Raw genomic sequence first — 15,929 nt, forward strand, 5'->3', positions numbered from 1 at the left:
AATTTATTTATAGATTTAGAGCAATACAGTATTTTTTCATATAACTTCTCTATAATATATATTAAGTTATATTATTTTGATAAAATAAGACCCTAATTTAGAATATTAAAAAATTTAAAGTTTGTAATGTAATATTATAAACAAAGTCTTAAATAATCAATTATTTTGTGTATATTTTTTTAAATAAAAATGTATTATAAATAGAAAATTTTCTGTGCTAAATTTATGTCTTATATGTAAATTATTCAAGAATCTGGATCTGTTATTGTTATTTTAATTTGAGATATATATAAGAAAATCTAAACACGGATTAACGGTATCAAATATTAAATAATATTATTTCGTATGTAAAAAGTAGTATTTCGATTAGTTTTATATGTAAAATATTTAATTATATTAAAAATATTTTTGATAACGCTCGCAATCAAGTTTTAACAAAAACAAAACAATGGTTAGGCCAATTAACGAGCAAATATGAAGGGGTGTTATTTAACAATATTTATTATTCTTTTGCATTTAATCTGAATAAACTAAATATAAACGTTTCGGCTGTACGCAGCCTTCCTCAGTATTAAAAAAAGAAACATAAAACAATATAAACGCATTGAAGCTTAACAATTTGATATTCTTAATATTATGTTGCATAGCAACCGCTAAGTTGAACTGAACTTTCTCAAAGGATCCATCGCAATATCTAACTAACTTCTAAACACGGGACCGCGTCAATTGACTATTAATCAATGTTCCAAAAAAATATATAGGCATTATGATCATCATAATGTAACTGCGATGCTCTTCAACAATTATTGTTACTTGAAATTGCACGGTGACCGATTAATCAATTCAACGGTTGAAGGCGAGAATTTTCGACCACCGACCTGCAATCCGAGTACTCGATTCCATACTTTTCCAGTCAAATTTGTGCATTGAGATAGTGTGTTCTGTCAACAAATATTAGGTTTTCACTAAAACATCGTTATATCGGCAACTATCAATGCACATTCACATTACCTTATTATTTAACATTGTACCAACTGTCACATGATTGATATGAAATTCGCAACTAACTAGAGCGGTAGTCTGTTTCCAATAGTAACTCAACAGGAACTATTATTGTATTTTCAAAAACATGTTATGTTATATACAAAAATGAGAGAGCAAATTTTCGTATGTATCCGACAAGCTTCGTAAACATCTATGTGTGTTGTCATGTAAATAAGATTACCATAATTTATCTGTTTATCAATTCGCGTAAAATATCAAAATAAGCATCACTCAACAATTCCGTGTCCTTATTTAAATTCAATCCATTTTTTTGTTCTTTAATATGTAGCATTTCTGAAATCAATCTTTTGTGATAGTTCCTTTCAACGTCAAGAATTTTAACCTCCTCTCAATCTATTGTATGTTTCTCTTTTTTAACGTGTTCCGAAATTACCGAGTGTTTTTCAGAATTTTGTTTTATATTGTTCATATGCTCTTTCAATCTTGTTCCTATTTGTCTTTTCGTCTGTCCCACGTATGTCGCATCACAGTCATTACAGTTTATCTTATAAACAACGCTGGAATTAATCATAAATGGTTTTTTATCCTTCTGTGCTCTGATGATTCTGTCCAATTTATTCAAACAACGATATCCTATCATTAAATCCGATTTTTTAATTGTAGAAGCTATCTTATCAGACATGTTGTTGACATACAGTGAAACAAAAGTCCCTATTAGTTTCCTATTATTATCACGATCGGAGAATTGTGTTAAATCTATTCGTTTTTTTGTGTTAGATTTGCTGGAAACAAGCTTCTCTATTCTTCTGTTTATCAATCTAAATATCCAATTTAGAGGATAACCGTTGTCCAATAAAATATTGATTATAAGTTCAATGTTCTTTTTGTGGAATTGCGAATGTGATAATCTTAACGCTCTATCAAGCAAATTGTAAACAATACCGATTTTGTGGCAATATGGATGGCACGAAAAAAACGACAGAACTCTGCCTGAGAACGTTTTCTTGTAGAACCAATTAGCATAGATAATGTCTTATCATGATCGTTAAGTCTAAGAAATTTATGCAACGGTTTTCCTCATATTCTACAGTAAATTTTAATTGTTCATGGTAATCATTAAACGCCGCGAGAATCGTGGGTACCATACTTGATGGCACCGCCATTACAATGTCATCTACGTATCTGTAATATAGCGAAGCATGCAAATTTATGGAATCAAGCACCATTGTTTCTAGATCTTGCATGACTATGTCCGCTATCACAGGCGACAAAGGCGATCCCATAGGGCAACCATACGTTTGTTTATATATTTTATTGTTAAATGTAAAGTAGGTTGACGTTAAAATGCCCAGATAGCCAAATGTTCCAATTTTGCAACCATGTTGCTGATAACCGTTGCAGTAACTAATTTTGAAAAACTAGGGACAAGGTGCGACAGCATTATGCTTGTCGGGTTGAGCTCACGTGATTTCTAATTCTCAGAACAGCAAGCTGATAGCAATATGGTAACATCAATTGCTGTGATAATTTTTCATGGGATCAATCATGTATTTTTTGTTTTAGTAAGACAGAAACAAAAAAGTTAAAAATTCTTATTAATCATTCAAAGATAAGAAATTTTAACTTTTTGTTTCTACCCAGACAACATTATGTCGTCTTAAAGACGTCTAAAAGACATTCTAAAATTGCTAAGACATCTTAAAAGATTATCAGAAAGACGTATTTATGACGTCTTTAAGGCAAATAATCTACTTATTCGGACAATCTACCCGAAATGTTACAATTTTATTTATTTGGATAGAAACTATCCGAAATGAAATTGATCGAAATGGTTATTACAATAATCTTATTAGTCGTGCTTTTATATACTTTTGGTAACTCAATTTTAAATACGAGATAGATACCTCATGCAGCGCTGCATAGCGGTAAAAAAATGAACTTTTTTTTGTCCGAAAAGACATCTTTTAGTCATCTTTTTGCTTTGTCGGAAAAACAACTATAAAAAGATGATGAAAAGATATCTTTTTTAGTAAGTTGTCTTTTCAATAAAGCAAAAAAATATATTATAACAATCTTTCAGATGTATTACAGACATCTTTCAGATGGTGTCTTAAATTAAATGTTTTTTAGACATCTTTAAGACATCTTAAAAATGATGTCTTAAATTACAATGTCTTTAAGACGTCAGAAAGACGTCTTTTGGTCAAGTCTTAAAGGCGTCATAAAAAAAACGTTTTTAATACATCTTTAAGACATGCATGTTGTCTGGGAATATTATACATGTATTGTTGCTATTATAATGCTGTAGTCAGCTGTAGACGAAATGGCAAATTATCAGATGTTACCATATTGCTGACAATATAACGTTTCAGTATCTCAGATCGTTTGCTTTAAAAATTTCGTAAATTAATTGTTTGTAATATGCTCTCATGTTGCTTAATTCAGTAGCGCGTTTTAATTCGATGTCAGCAAACGTACAACAAACATATAATAACTCATGCATTGCATTAGTTTGTTTTTAATGATCAATCACGCTTGGCTATCTGGGTGAATTCAACCGCGCATATAAATTCAACCTGCGGCAACGTTGTGTTTGCTCCTATGTGATCCCATCTCCTATTGATACTGTCTATCGCCAGATTCAACGGTGCATTGGTGAATAATGAAACTACATCCAAAGATATCATAATGTCTTCCTATCCAGAATCTTGCCCAAGATTTCACTGTATAAATCGAAACTATTATTTACATGCTATTGGGCAACGGTAAACTATTAAGTAATATTTTGTGTATGAATGTGGCTAAAGAATGCAAAGCGGTGTTGACCGATGAGACTATGATCCTGAACGGAATATTCTCTTTATGTATTTTGGGTAGACCATAAGCTTTAGGGAATAAAGAATCACTAGAATGCAACCTATAGTATTCTTTTTTTGAAATTAAATCTTTTTTTAACCATTTTTTTAACAAGTTATTCAATCCTCTCTCTATTTTTGCGCAAGGGTTGTTTTTTATCATCATATGGCTATTTTTGTCATCTAGTACGTTCTCTACTTTTTTGATGTAATCTGAAACGTCTAATGCAACTGTAGCGTTACCTTTGTCCGCCCGCGTAAAAATAATGTTAGGATTATCACGACAAAATTGTTTTGTTACTTTGTACATCTGGATCAATTTTCGTTCTAATGATTCATTATTTCGATTTTTTTGTAAATATTTACCGAACTGGACAGTGGTCGCATTGCGAATTGTTAAGAAATTCAAAATGTTGTTTCTTTTGCCTCCACTTTCTATGTCTTTAATCGATTCGTGAATAGCTAATTTTTTATTTATATTTGGAAGGCAAAAATTATTGCCCATTTGTAAGAGGTTGGAGACCGTTGGAGGAATTTCTACATTCGACAAATTTATGAACCATTTTTTATTAGTGTACTCTAACGGATGTTTTGTGTTCTTGGAAAAGTTTTTTGCCTCAATATGAATACCTAACGTTGATCTATTACTAATAGTTAATTGATTTTGTGAACGAATTTTTATACACATTTCCTTGTTGTCTATAGCTACACAATAATTTATCGGCTTTATTTTTTCTATATCAATAGATGATTTTTTCCTAATTAACCAATGCAACTTATTTCTATGAGCTGTACGTGATCTGTCAACATATTTTTTGATCGAGTCTATGTGAAAATGATAGATCTCATTCCATATGTAACCCGGCAGGGACCAAGATAGCGTTTTTGTCAACTTATTAATCTTCCTATTGTGTGCTTCGATTTCCCTGTTTAAATTAAAAATTTTTATGTTTAACGCCTGCCTTTTAAACTTATATATTAATCTATTAATTTTTTTAAAGGATTTATAGTGGTGTAAGTTAAATTTGATCCTACAAAAGTCCAACAAGTGTGAAGGAAAGACATTATGACCTCTACACGTCTTCAAAAACATTAGCTTCTCTATTGCTCTAACCCTAATTTGTGTCTATCTGAAGTTTTAAGCAATTGACCAATCCCATGCCGAAATATAATGTCGTATATAATTAAAATTAAACCGTTGGGTTTTAAACTTCGCCATATTACTCAAAGTGTAACGCATTATGAGGCCTGCGTATAATTAAATTAAAAATATTTTTGATAACGCTCGCAATCAAATTTTAACAAAAACAAAACAATGGTTAGGCCAACTAACGAGCAAATATGAAGGGGTGTTATTTAACAATATTTATTATTCTTTTGCATTTAATTTGAACAAACTAAATATAAACGTTTCGGCTGTACGCAGCCTTCCTCAGTATTAAAAAAAGAAACGTAAAACAATATAAACGCATTGAAGCTTAACAATTTGATATTCTTAATATTATTATGTTGCATAGCAACTGCTAAGTTGAACTGAACTTTCTCAAAGAATCCATCGCAATATCTAACTAACTTCTAAACACGGGACCGCGTCAATTGACTTATTAATCAATGTTCCAAAAAAATATATAGGCATTATGATCATCATAATGTAACTACGATGCTCTTCAACAATTATTGTTACATGAAATTGCATTTAATTATATTAATTGATATTAGTAAAAAAAATTTATTTAAGAGTTTTGTTAATTTATATCAAACATTGATTTTTTAATATTTTCTTGTGCAATATATGTGATGAAATATGCTTGTTGGAAATACGAAAACTTGCACGACAAATTGTATGCTATTTCGCAAAATTCCATTTCCTTCAAATTAAATTTGTCGTTATATGATTTTTAATTGCTAGAGTGTCCTTCAAGCCAGCAAGAAAGTTCTCGATCATAAAAGTCAAACAAGTCGCACAAACAAGTTTCAAAATCAAAGAAACAAACAACTTTTTTCTGGAGCCAATGACACTCTAGCAATCTCCGCAAACATAAACAATTACAGCCGGTACGTAACCGCTTCAATTTTCATCAAGCATGCGCGACTTCGTAACATAATCGGGAACAGCTACTGGCAAACGCCGAGTCGGCTCTCGCGCAGGGCAAATTCGTATAGCACGCGTCACAACCCTTCGGCAGCCAATAAAAACCAACACTCTGGCATTGTCTCGATACTTTTAAAATAATTGGCCAGCACACCAAGTGTCAAATCTATAAAGCGGCGCTGACTAAAAATTCGAGAGCTTTTTGCTAAACCGCTTTTCCCTCATCTCTTGCAACATCGCTGATTTGTTCAAAGTACGCGCACTATCGCCGTGTCAAACGCATCGCTTTGCGATCAACCGCTGTTTCACGCATCACTAACATCATCGCTTCCGACACGCTGCACTCTCGCGATTACTCACTTGTAAAACTTGTTCATTATTTGTTTATTTGTTTATTTGTCAGTGAGTTGTTGAGTTTTATAAATTTAATAAAGGAATACAAAAAAAGGACAATTTTGTGGCGTAATAACGTAGCGTTGACTCTCGCCCATTGCTTCGCCGTGACAATCGAAAACGATGCTAATGTACTTAATTAAGCAGAATTATTCTGCCGGATAATAAACAATGCTTAAAAAGATTATATTAGTACAGTTATATGTATAACACCTAATATTGTTATATTTACAAGATGTTTCAGGGTTAAATATCCTAATTTAAAATATGAATTTAGGACTTTAAAACAAGAAAAAAAATTTTTTTAGTGATATCTCTGTAAATGCTTTATTTCAAAGATATTGAAATCTAAAGTTATAGGTAAGAATGATAAAGTTAATATACGATTACTAATACGAACTTGTTTTTGTAACTGTCAATAAATTATTCATGCACGGAAAAAAATTAAGGTTGCCACAACAGAATAGTAATGTTAATTTTCGCTCATCCATATAAAAAAGTTATGGGAACAATGATACTCTGGAAGTAATCTTATACATATACGGGGTGTCCCGAAAATGCCGGTAAATATTTTAATGGCAGGTTCTTTAGAACATTTTAAGACGAAAAGTTTAATACAAAAATGTCGAGGCTACAATAGTTTTCAAACTGGAAGCAATTATATTTCACGAATGATAAGACTGAAATTTCGCGCTCTCAGGTGCGGCAAAATAACAAGTGATAAAAGTATGTAAAGGATATAAATGCTATAAATAGCGCTCTTTTCGATATTATGAATATTATGTTATCACTTGTTATTTTACCGTATTTACCTGAAAGCGCGAAATCTCAGCCCTATCATTTGTGAAATATAATTGCTTCCAGTTTGAAAACTATTGTAGCCTCGACATTTTTGTATTAAATTTTTCGTCTTAAAATGTTCTAAAGAACCTACCATTAAAATATTTACCGGTATTTTCGGGACACCCTGTATATATGTGTATATATATATATATATATATATATATATATATATATATGTATATATATATATATATATGTATATATATATATATATGTATATACATATATACACATATATATGTATATACATATGTATATACATATATATATGTTTTAAAACTAAAATACAATTATTAAATATTAAAAGTACATTACATTTTAACTGAAAGTGAACACTATTAAACATCTTAACTTAAATATATTTAACTAAAATATAGTTTAAACATTAAAATAAAAAAAACTTGAAATTTTAATAAAAATATGTTAAATTTTTAAAAATATGTTAAATTTTTAAAAAAAGGTGCTTTTTTTAATTTTAATACTTAAATTTATATTTTAATTATATTTTAATTGAAATATTTTAAACAAAATTAATCAGTCTTCTGAAAATTTACAACCAAACATAAAATGCATCTAAATTTCAAACATAATTAAATATATTATTATTTATAATAAGAAAATAAATACTGGTAAGACAACATTAATTAAACATTTGAACGTTAGTTTAACAATTAATAATATATTATTTATCACTTTCTAAACTTCTTCATATTTTTTCAAGATAGGAAGTAGTTCAATCAAACATGTTAATCGAGAAATAGAAGGTGTTCTTCCTAGAGAACCTTTTAAAATTTGAAGAAATCCTTCGATTTCTGGGTTCAACATTTCTGCTGGTCCACTGTGAGATTCTTGATTCATGCGTAGTTTTGGACTGGTGCTAGCAGAAGTGCTAGTCAATGTTGCGGTCATAGTTCGTATGGTATCAGCCATATCTTTGAGCACATTCATATCTTCATCATTCTTTATTTTCTTCTTTTTAAAAAAATGATCAGAAGGAGGAGTTTGAATTTTTATTTTTTTTTTGGAAGTAATTCTTCTGATTTTGTAACTGTAGACATTAGAAAACCTGCATCTGATATATCTACGAAATAAACAGATATATATAAATAAATTTTTATTGATTTAAATCTGTTGATTTTCCTGCAACCAATACAGACAATAAATACGTCATTCTATTTCAAACTCTAGTGAACAAAAGATAAAATAAGTGCATCGCCTGTATTGTTTGCTGAAAAATTCATATTCTAACACATATATTGTATAATATATTAATAAGAAACACTTACCTATCTGAGAATCATGGAATGAATGATCAAAAATAACAGATTCAGAAGAGGAATCATCAGCTAATGTTGATTTATTTATATTAGCAGATGATTTATCCAATTGTGTACTTGATGATAACTTCATAAAATTAGATTTTGTTCTACAAAAAATGAAAAACAAAGAGACAATCATGTGCATAATCAAATCATTTTCATACATTAAAATTTACTTTCAAGAAAAATCTTACAAGCTTACGAGCTTGATTACATCTTTTAGAAATAATAATTTGTTGTATAACGGCCAAGTAAGCACATATATACATTCATCGCCAGAAGATCCTGATTTGGGCTGACTTTTTAAAACTTTTTTATGTAGACGACCAAATGTGGATCACCAGTTGGCAAATTTTTTCTACACTTCAGGTCCTAGAAATGACAATGATTAGATCATTAACCTCAATAATTTTGAAACAAAAATTTACGCTTAAATAACTTACCTGACAAAGGAATGGTTAAGTTTTTTCCTATTAAAACCCAAGTTAAATTCTTATCTTCAACTTTAGAATATATTTTTAAACCATTATTTCACAAACCAGTAAAGTTTTATCATTTCGATTAATTCTATATTGTCATAACTAACATCGCTAACATCTCTCACTTTATTTAATTCTTGGTCTTGTTCTAATTCTTCCATATTTATTTTTTTTTTCAAACAGTCACGTTACGAAAAATTTACTATCACGAGCTTACACACATGCACCAGCATAATTCCGGTCACCGGTCAAATAATCAGCCCATATTTATAAAAAGAGGATGTAGCCAATGAACGCACAGTCGTAGTGCCGCAAGATCGTAAAAGTTTGGATTTCTACGACAGCCTGCAACTACCAGTTACGACAAATCGCACGACGCTTTACAATGCTTGCGACGCTACGATACGACCAATGTAGACTTAACTTTAAACCTCTGATCTTACGATAAAAATTTGAGAGTGGGGGTATAATTCCCCTTTCGCGGTCGTAGCATGAGAGGATTTTTTGTAGGATAAGAGGTTTCGTAGCATAAGAAGGTTGTAGGATAAGAGATCCGACTGTAATTCTAAAAAAAAATAGTGAAATAAAATTATGGTGCATTGTCAGACCTGTGGCATAACAACAACAGCGCAAAATTATGAGATAACATTTCATCGGTTAATAATTGTTATCAATATAATAACAAGAATTTAATGTTTTATTTAGATATACTATTTAGATATACTATTTAAAGGACAGTAAACAATGTGTTAAAATTTCAATATTATTAATATATATTATTTTATTTGTTGCATATTAAAATTATATATTTCAATTTGATTTTATTGAGTTGATTTTATTAAAAATATTAAGTATATTCCATATTTATATTTAAAACTTTGTTCTTCCAGCATCTCCGAAAAGCCATTCAATTTTGGCGCCCATAAGCAGCCATTTTGAGTGTCCACTTTTATACTGGTATATATAGGCATTTCCGTCCGTTTAGCTCGAGCCATATGCTCCTTCCTGTTTCTTTTTACTCTTTGGACAGTAGCGTCGACACTTTTGATGTTGTGGTTTATGAATCACATGACCCATCGCCATATTCTTGGTTGGAAAATACGCCAAATTTAAATGTAAAATTAAAAGTAAAATATTTTTATTTAAAAACTATTTATTTAAAAAATATTTTTATTTAAAACATACTAAAAATTTAAAAAAATAATATTTTGAAGATTTATTTATAAATACTTTCTTACATATAAAATATATAATAAGTAAGATAATAAAAAAAAAACATACTAAAAAGTAAATTATATTTATTTTATATACGTAGAGGATAATGCAAATGAATAAGATTTATATATACATTTTATAAAGGAATATATAATTATAAAATAATTTATTTTGTTCTTAAAAGTATGAATAAAAATACACATAAATAAAAAAGTATAAATAATTTCTAAATTCTTTTTTTATTTTTTAATTTATCAAAAAAGTTACAAATAGTTGAAGTTGAAAAACCGCTCCGCTATTGCTCGAGATATCGCTGCCAGAATTAATATAGATCGCGAATCGAATAATTAGGATGATGGAAAAATATTGCACTCGAATTTAAAATAAAATAAAAGAAAAAAAGCTTTATTGAAACTACTGAACTCGGAAAAACTCTCAGGCTAAACTATCTATCTTCGCCCTTCTCGAAAGAGAGTCGACGCTCTCGATCGATCCTCTCTATATCCTTGCTTTTTCCTCTTCTTAAAGACTACCCGGTATATTTCAAACCAAGGCATGCGCTCTTGGTTTGAGTTGCGCGCGCCGTTCTACGTCATATGACGCGTATGACGTCGCCATTTGGTGCCTTACATCTCGGCCCTCCTGGCCTATAACTTCGTCCCGAAGTTTGTGCGGAATTTTTAAATGGCGCGTCGTGTGGTCAATTTACCGGTTTCTCGCTGTATCGATGGTGATTGCTGTAAACAGGTACATGAGGTTATTGCGCATTCTTATCTATCATGCTTATTCTACTAATTTTTACAATCTTACATGCTAATTTACACTTAAACTTATGACTATTTTATATCTAATTTAAAAGCTTTATCCAATACTTGATTTTATCGGACGACAATAACGTGTTCATTGGTTTCGCGCCCTGATTATGACCCGGTATATCACGGCCAACGTATCGGTTTCCTAGGCTTTTAGCTATTAGGTAAGGCCCTTTATAATTTGGTTTCAATTTCGTATTGACGCCTGGTTTAATTATTCTATTCCTTATTAATACGTAATCTCCTTCTTTATATTTCGTCGGACTTTTACTATGCTTGTCTTTATATTGCTTATTATAATTACGCAATAAATTGATCGCACACTCCGCTGAGTCTTTATTCGTTTTTCTTTCCTTTTTTAGAATTTTGTCCACATTGGTCAAGGATTGTGTGAACCTCGCAAATAAAGAATCTGTATGAGCTCGCTGCTCATATCCTAACAGCAATTTTGACGGTGTACAATTTATCGCTGAATGGTGTGTATTATTAATTATGTACTGTAATTGTCCTAAATATTCTTTCCATTCTGAAGGAGAATCTATTGCCTTAATTAACGAACTTTTTAGGAATCTATTGGCCCTTTCCGCGATACCATTAGCCCAAGGTGCCGCGACTGCCACTTATCTATAGTGAATTCCATTACGGTTAATGAATTCTTCAAACTCTTTGGAAGTGAAAGCTGTTCCCTTATCGGACAATATATTTAAGAGTTTTCCAAAGGTATTAATTAATGATTTTAAATGTTCTATCACCTCTTTCGATCCCGTCGACTTCGTCAGAAATAACCACGTAAACCGAGTATATGCGTCTACAATTATTAATATATGTTTATATTTGTCCTCAGATTCTTGAAGCGGTCCGAAATGGTCGATGTGCATAATTTCTAAAGGTGTTTTCGGCAACGGATACAAATGTGTTTCGCTTTCTAACTGATTCGGTGAACTATTTGACATTAGGCAAGTAAAACAATTTTCGGTATATTCATAAATTCTCCTTCTCATATGTGGAAACCAATAATTCTGACTTATTCCTTTCAGAGTTTTTCCTACCCCGCAATGGGCCATTTCATCGTGGTGCGCACGCAGTAAAGTTACAACCATTGAATCAGGTACAACAAATTTTACATCACCGTCAATTTTCTTATAGACTAAACCTTCTATTAGTTGAAATTTATCGCTGTCCGCAAACTCTAATTCTTTACTTATTTCCAGTATTCTGGGGTCCGCTAACTGTCTGAATTCGAGCTCTCTTTCTAACGGGAGAGCATTTACGAACGCCACGCTTCGACTCAGTGCATCTACTTGGCACATCTGTTTCCCTGCTCGGTGCGCAATACTAAAATTATAATTCTGCAGGGTGAGTGTCCACCTCGCTATTCTCGAGTTTAAGTTCGCACGATTTACAGTATGTACTAATGCATTACAATCCGTGACAACTTTGAATTGTATTCCATATAAATATAAGTGGAAACGCTCTATCGCTCTTACAATTGCTAACATTTCTAACTCAAACGAGTGATATTTTGTTTCAGCCTCATTTGTGACTTGATTAAAGTACGTCACTGGAGCCCACTTATTGTCTTTTTGCTTTTGCAACAGTATCGCTCCGAGGCTTAGACTACACGCATCGGTATGCAGTTCCGTTTCCGCCGCAGGATTATATAATTTAAGCACTGGCGCAGTGGTAAGTTCTTTCTTCAATAATTTAAACGCTTCTAAACAATTTTTATCAAATCGGATTTCCACTGTCTTCTTTAATAAATTCAGCAACGGTCTGGCTTTCAGCGCGTAATCCTTGATAAATTTTCTAAAGTAATTCGTCAATCTTAAAAATCGTTGAATTTCTAGTACGTTTCTCGGTTGAATAAAATTTTTGATCGCCTCTGTGTGTCTTTGACTTAATGTTATCCCGTTTTCAGAAATCGTATATCCTAAAAATTCTACTGTATTTCTCAAGAATTGACATTTGTGGTAATTTAATTTGAATTTGTATTGTTTCAGAATAGAGAGCACTTCTCTCAAGACTTCAAAATTTTGCTCGACCGTTTCCGTTGGGATTAAAACATCATCCATATAAACCACTATTTTATCCTGCCGAATTAACGGGTTGAGAATTTGCTTCAGTCTTTTTTGAAATTCGGCTGGTGCTTCCGAATAGCCAAAGGGTAAGTATTTATACTCATACTGCCCATCGGGCGTCGCAAATGAAAAATATTTAGTTGAATCACTATGTACTTTGATTTGATGGAAACTATCTTTTAAATCGAGTAACGTAAATACTTTTTTATTACCTAATTGCAATAGACAATCTTCAATTAACGGGAAAGGATATTTTTGCTAGTCAATTCTACTGTTTAACGGTCGCAAATCCACACAGAGCCTAATTTGACCGTTTTTCTTTTTTATATAGACTACCCTCGCGCAATAAGGAGAAATGCTTGGCTGAATTATTCCCTGCTGTAATAATTCATCAACGATTTTTCTGATCTCGACGCGCTCGGTGTATGCAAAACATAGTGGTGCATACGGATATATGGAAGGGTCTCGAAGGTGAACTTGTACCGTATAGTCATCTTCCACTAGTAAGATATTTATATTTTCTATCTCAAATAATAAATCTTTAAGTTGTTTTTCGACCTTGTTATTGTAATCTATTTTAACCGTTTCTATTATCTGTTCTAGGTTGTTTGTTGGATTATCTTCTATACAATACGTCAAACACGTAAACAAGTTGACCTTCTCACCTTCACCCGCCGGTTTATACACTAAAGTAAGCTTTTCTTTGTTTAAAAAATCACGACCTAGTATCAGGTCACTTTCAAAATTATTTTCTTTTAATACATGCAAATTAACGGAAAATTTCGAATTTTCCACGCAACTCAACGCGACTTCGACTAATACAATGCCTATAATATTTAGCGAATTATTACTCAAATTTTTTAGCTTCCTTTCGGCCGGTACTAATTTACAATTATACAGCTTCAGGAACTCTCTACACACTAAATTTAATGAATGAAACTGGGCTCCCTGTATCAATCAACGCAATTAACTCGCCTTTTCTATCATCTAACTTATCTATTTTGACGAACGGATTTGCAATTTCTATTCTAGATTCTACCTCGTTAACGGTCGCCACTGCGCTCGAGGACGACGACTCTACGGAGACGCTTGCTGCTGCCGTCGTGGATGCCGCCGAAGGAGATGTCCTCTGTGACGAGCCTTTCTTCTTGAGGATGGGGCAGTCGTACCGGCGATGTCCTTTCTTCTTGCAATAGAAGCAGGACGTCTCTCCTCTGCATTCCTGGTGCGTGTGCCCCTTTTTGCCGCAATTCCTGCACGTGTCCTTCGCCATTCCCGCGCTCGCACCATTTGCGCCGGGACGCCTCTTCTCCGTATCCGAGACTCCTTCCGTCACTCACCTCATGGACTCCAGAAACCCCTCTAGAGTGTCGGTCTTTATGGAGAGCACCACCGCCTTCAAGGAGCTCTGAGTGATCCCGCCGATCACCAGATTAATGGTGTCCTTGGCCGATAAATCGAGGCGATGCATCAACGCCACTTTCTCTATGGCGTACTGGTCGAACGTTTCTTTTCCTTGGATCCACCTCCTGGCCTCAACTTTCTGCATGGCCTTGTAGAAGGGAACCTTCCTCTCGAACATTTTCGTCAGCTCCTAGCGAAGTCCTATCCAGGACTCCACTGCTGCTCCGGTCTGAACCTCGTACCACCGTCGAGCCGATTTCACCAATCGACTGGAAGCTGCCAGAAGTGTCACCCTGTCGGTGGCCCCATGGATCAACGACACCTTCTCTACCCTTCTGATCCAGGTAACGATATTTTCGTCCTCTGTTCCTCCGAATTCCGGGATTTGAGTCGATAGCCAGTTAATCATATTTCCAGGTAGAAGCCCATCCTGCCTGGATTGACCTTGAGAAGATCCGGTCGGGGAAGAATTTACTTCTATTCGGTCCGTCGTCTGTCCAGCATTTCCTGCCGCTGGAACGGGAACCTCCTCCGCCCTGACTACCGGAACTTCGTTTCGTCTCGCACCCAGCACCTGGATTAACTGCGCGAATTGATCCTGCTTCTGCTGAAGGAACTGCTGGTGTTGCCTGGACAGCTCCTTCTGCTGCCTTCTCAGAAATTGTTGCTGCTGTTCCTGCAGCTCCAAATAATGCCGATTCAGGTCAGCGGTCACCGAAGTAAGTGCTTGTCGGACCCTCAGCATGGTCACCGGACGATCCTCGTCGTCTTCCGCTGAAACCGATCCTTGCGTCTCAACGTCGTCCTGCTCCGGAACCAAGTCTGTCCAGTAAGTCTGCCACTGGACCGTGTTGTTCCAGATGCAAAATTATTACGTCGAGTAATTTTTCTCGATCCCATCTAACTCTTCGGTCTAAATTTATTCGGAATCGAAGAGCTTCTTGCTTCAACTCCCTCAAAGATAATATGTCTAAACGTGCCCTATGTTCTTCCATTTTTCCAGATATAGCGGCAGAATTTGAAAGTCGTACCAAAATAATCACAGAGGTCACGAGCCGCCCAAGGAACACGAATCTAATCCCACTTCTGAAGTTGAAAGACCGCTTCGCTATTGCTTGAGATATCGCTGCCAGGATTAATATAGATCGCGAATCGAATAATTAGGATGATGGAAGAATATTGCACTCGAATTTAAAATAAAATAAAAGAAAAAAAGCTTTATTGAAACTACTGAACTCGAAAAACTCTAAAAAGGCTAAACTATTTATCTTCGCCCTTCTAGAAAGAGAGTCGACGCTCTCGATCGATCCTCTCTCTTTATACCCTTGCTTTTTCCCCTTCTTAAAGACTACCCGGTATATTTCAAACCGAGGCATGCGCTCTTGGTTTGAGTTGCGCGCGCCGCTTACGTCATATGACGCGTATGACGTCGCC

General features: G+C 33.5%; 1 protein-coding gene and 2 long non-coding RNA genes across 3 annotated transcripts; all 3 read right to left on the reverse strand.

The window, feature by feature from the left end:
- Positions 1–483: 483 nt before the first annotated feature.
- On the reverse strand, positions 484–7,505 carry LOC140675648 (uncharacterized). Its single transcript, XR_012048422.1, has 2 exons — positions 1,012–7,505; positions 484–941 (listed from the first exon to the last, which is right to left on the reverse strand). It is a non-coding gene; the product is annotated as an uncharacterized lncRNA (long non-coding RNA).
- Positions 7,506–7,726: 221 nt separating this feature from the next.
- On the reverse strand, positions 7,727–9,314 carry LOC140675637 (uncharacterized). Its single transcript, XR_012048420.1, has 4 exons — positions 8,951–9,314; positions 8,702–8,879; positions 8,475–8,614; positions 7,727–8,269 (listed from the first exon to the last, which is right to left on the reverse strand). It is a non-coding gene; the product is annotated as an uncharacterized lncRNA (long non-coding RNA).
- A 1,107-nt stretch (positions 9,315–10,421) lies between these two features.
- LOC140675642 (uncharacterized) lies at positions 10,422–15,240 on the reverse strand. The gene is made up of 2 exons (XM_072910239.1): positions 14,131–15,240; positions 10,422–10,938 (listed from the first exon to the last, which is right to left on the reverse strand). Exon 1 carries the CDS (start codon positions 15,238–15,240, stop codon positions 14,686–14,688), a length of 555 nt encoding a protein of 184 aa, XP_072766340.1. The 3' UTR covers positions 10,422–10,938; positions 14,131–14,685.
- Between the last annotated feature and the right edge of the window lie 689 nt (positions 15,241–15,929).

Source organism: Anoplolepis gracilipes, unplaced genomic scaffold (genome assembly GCF_047496725.1).
Source record: "Anoplolepis gracilipes unplaced genomic scaffold, ASM4749672v1 Contig20, whole genome shotgun sequence".
NCBI classification, from domain to species: Eukaryota; Metazoa; Arthropoda; class Insecta; order Hymenoptera; family Formicidae; genus Anoplolepis; species Anoplolepis gracilipes.

Excerpts from the sequence above, each read along its gene's own strand:
- LOC140675642 (XM_072910239.1), bottom strand. The coding sequence starts at position 15,240 with ATGCTGAGGGTCCGACAAGCACTTACTTCGGTGACCGCTGACCTGAAT.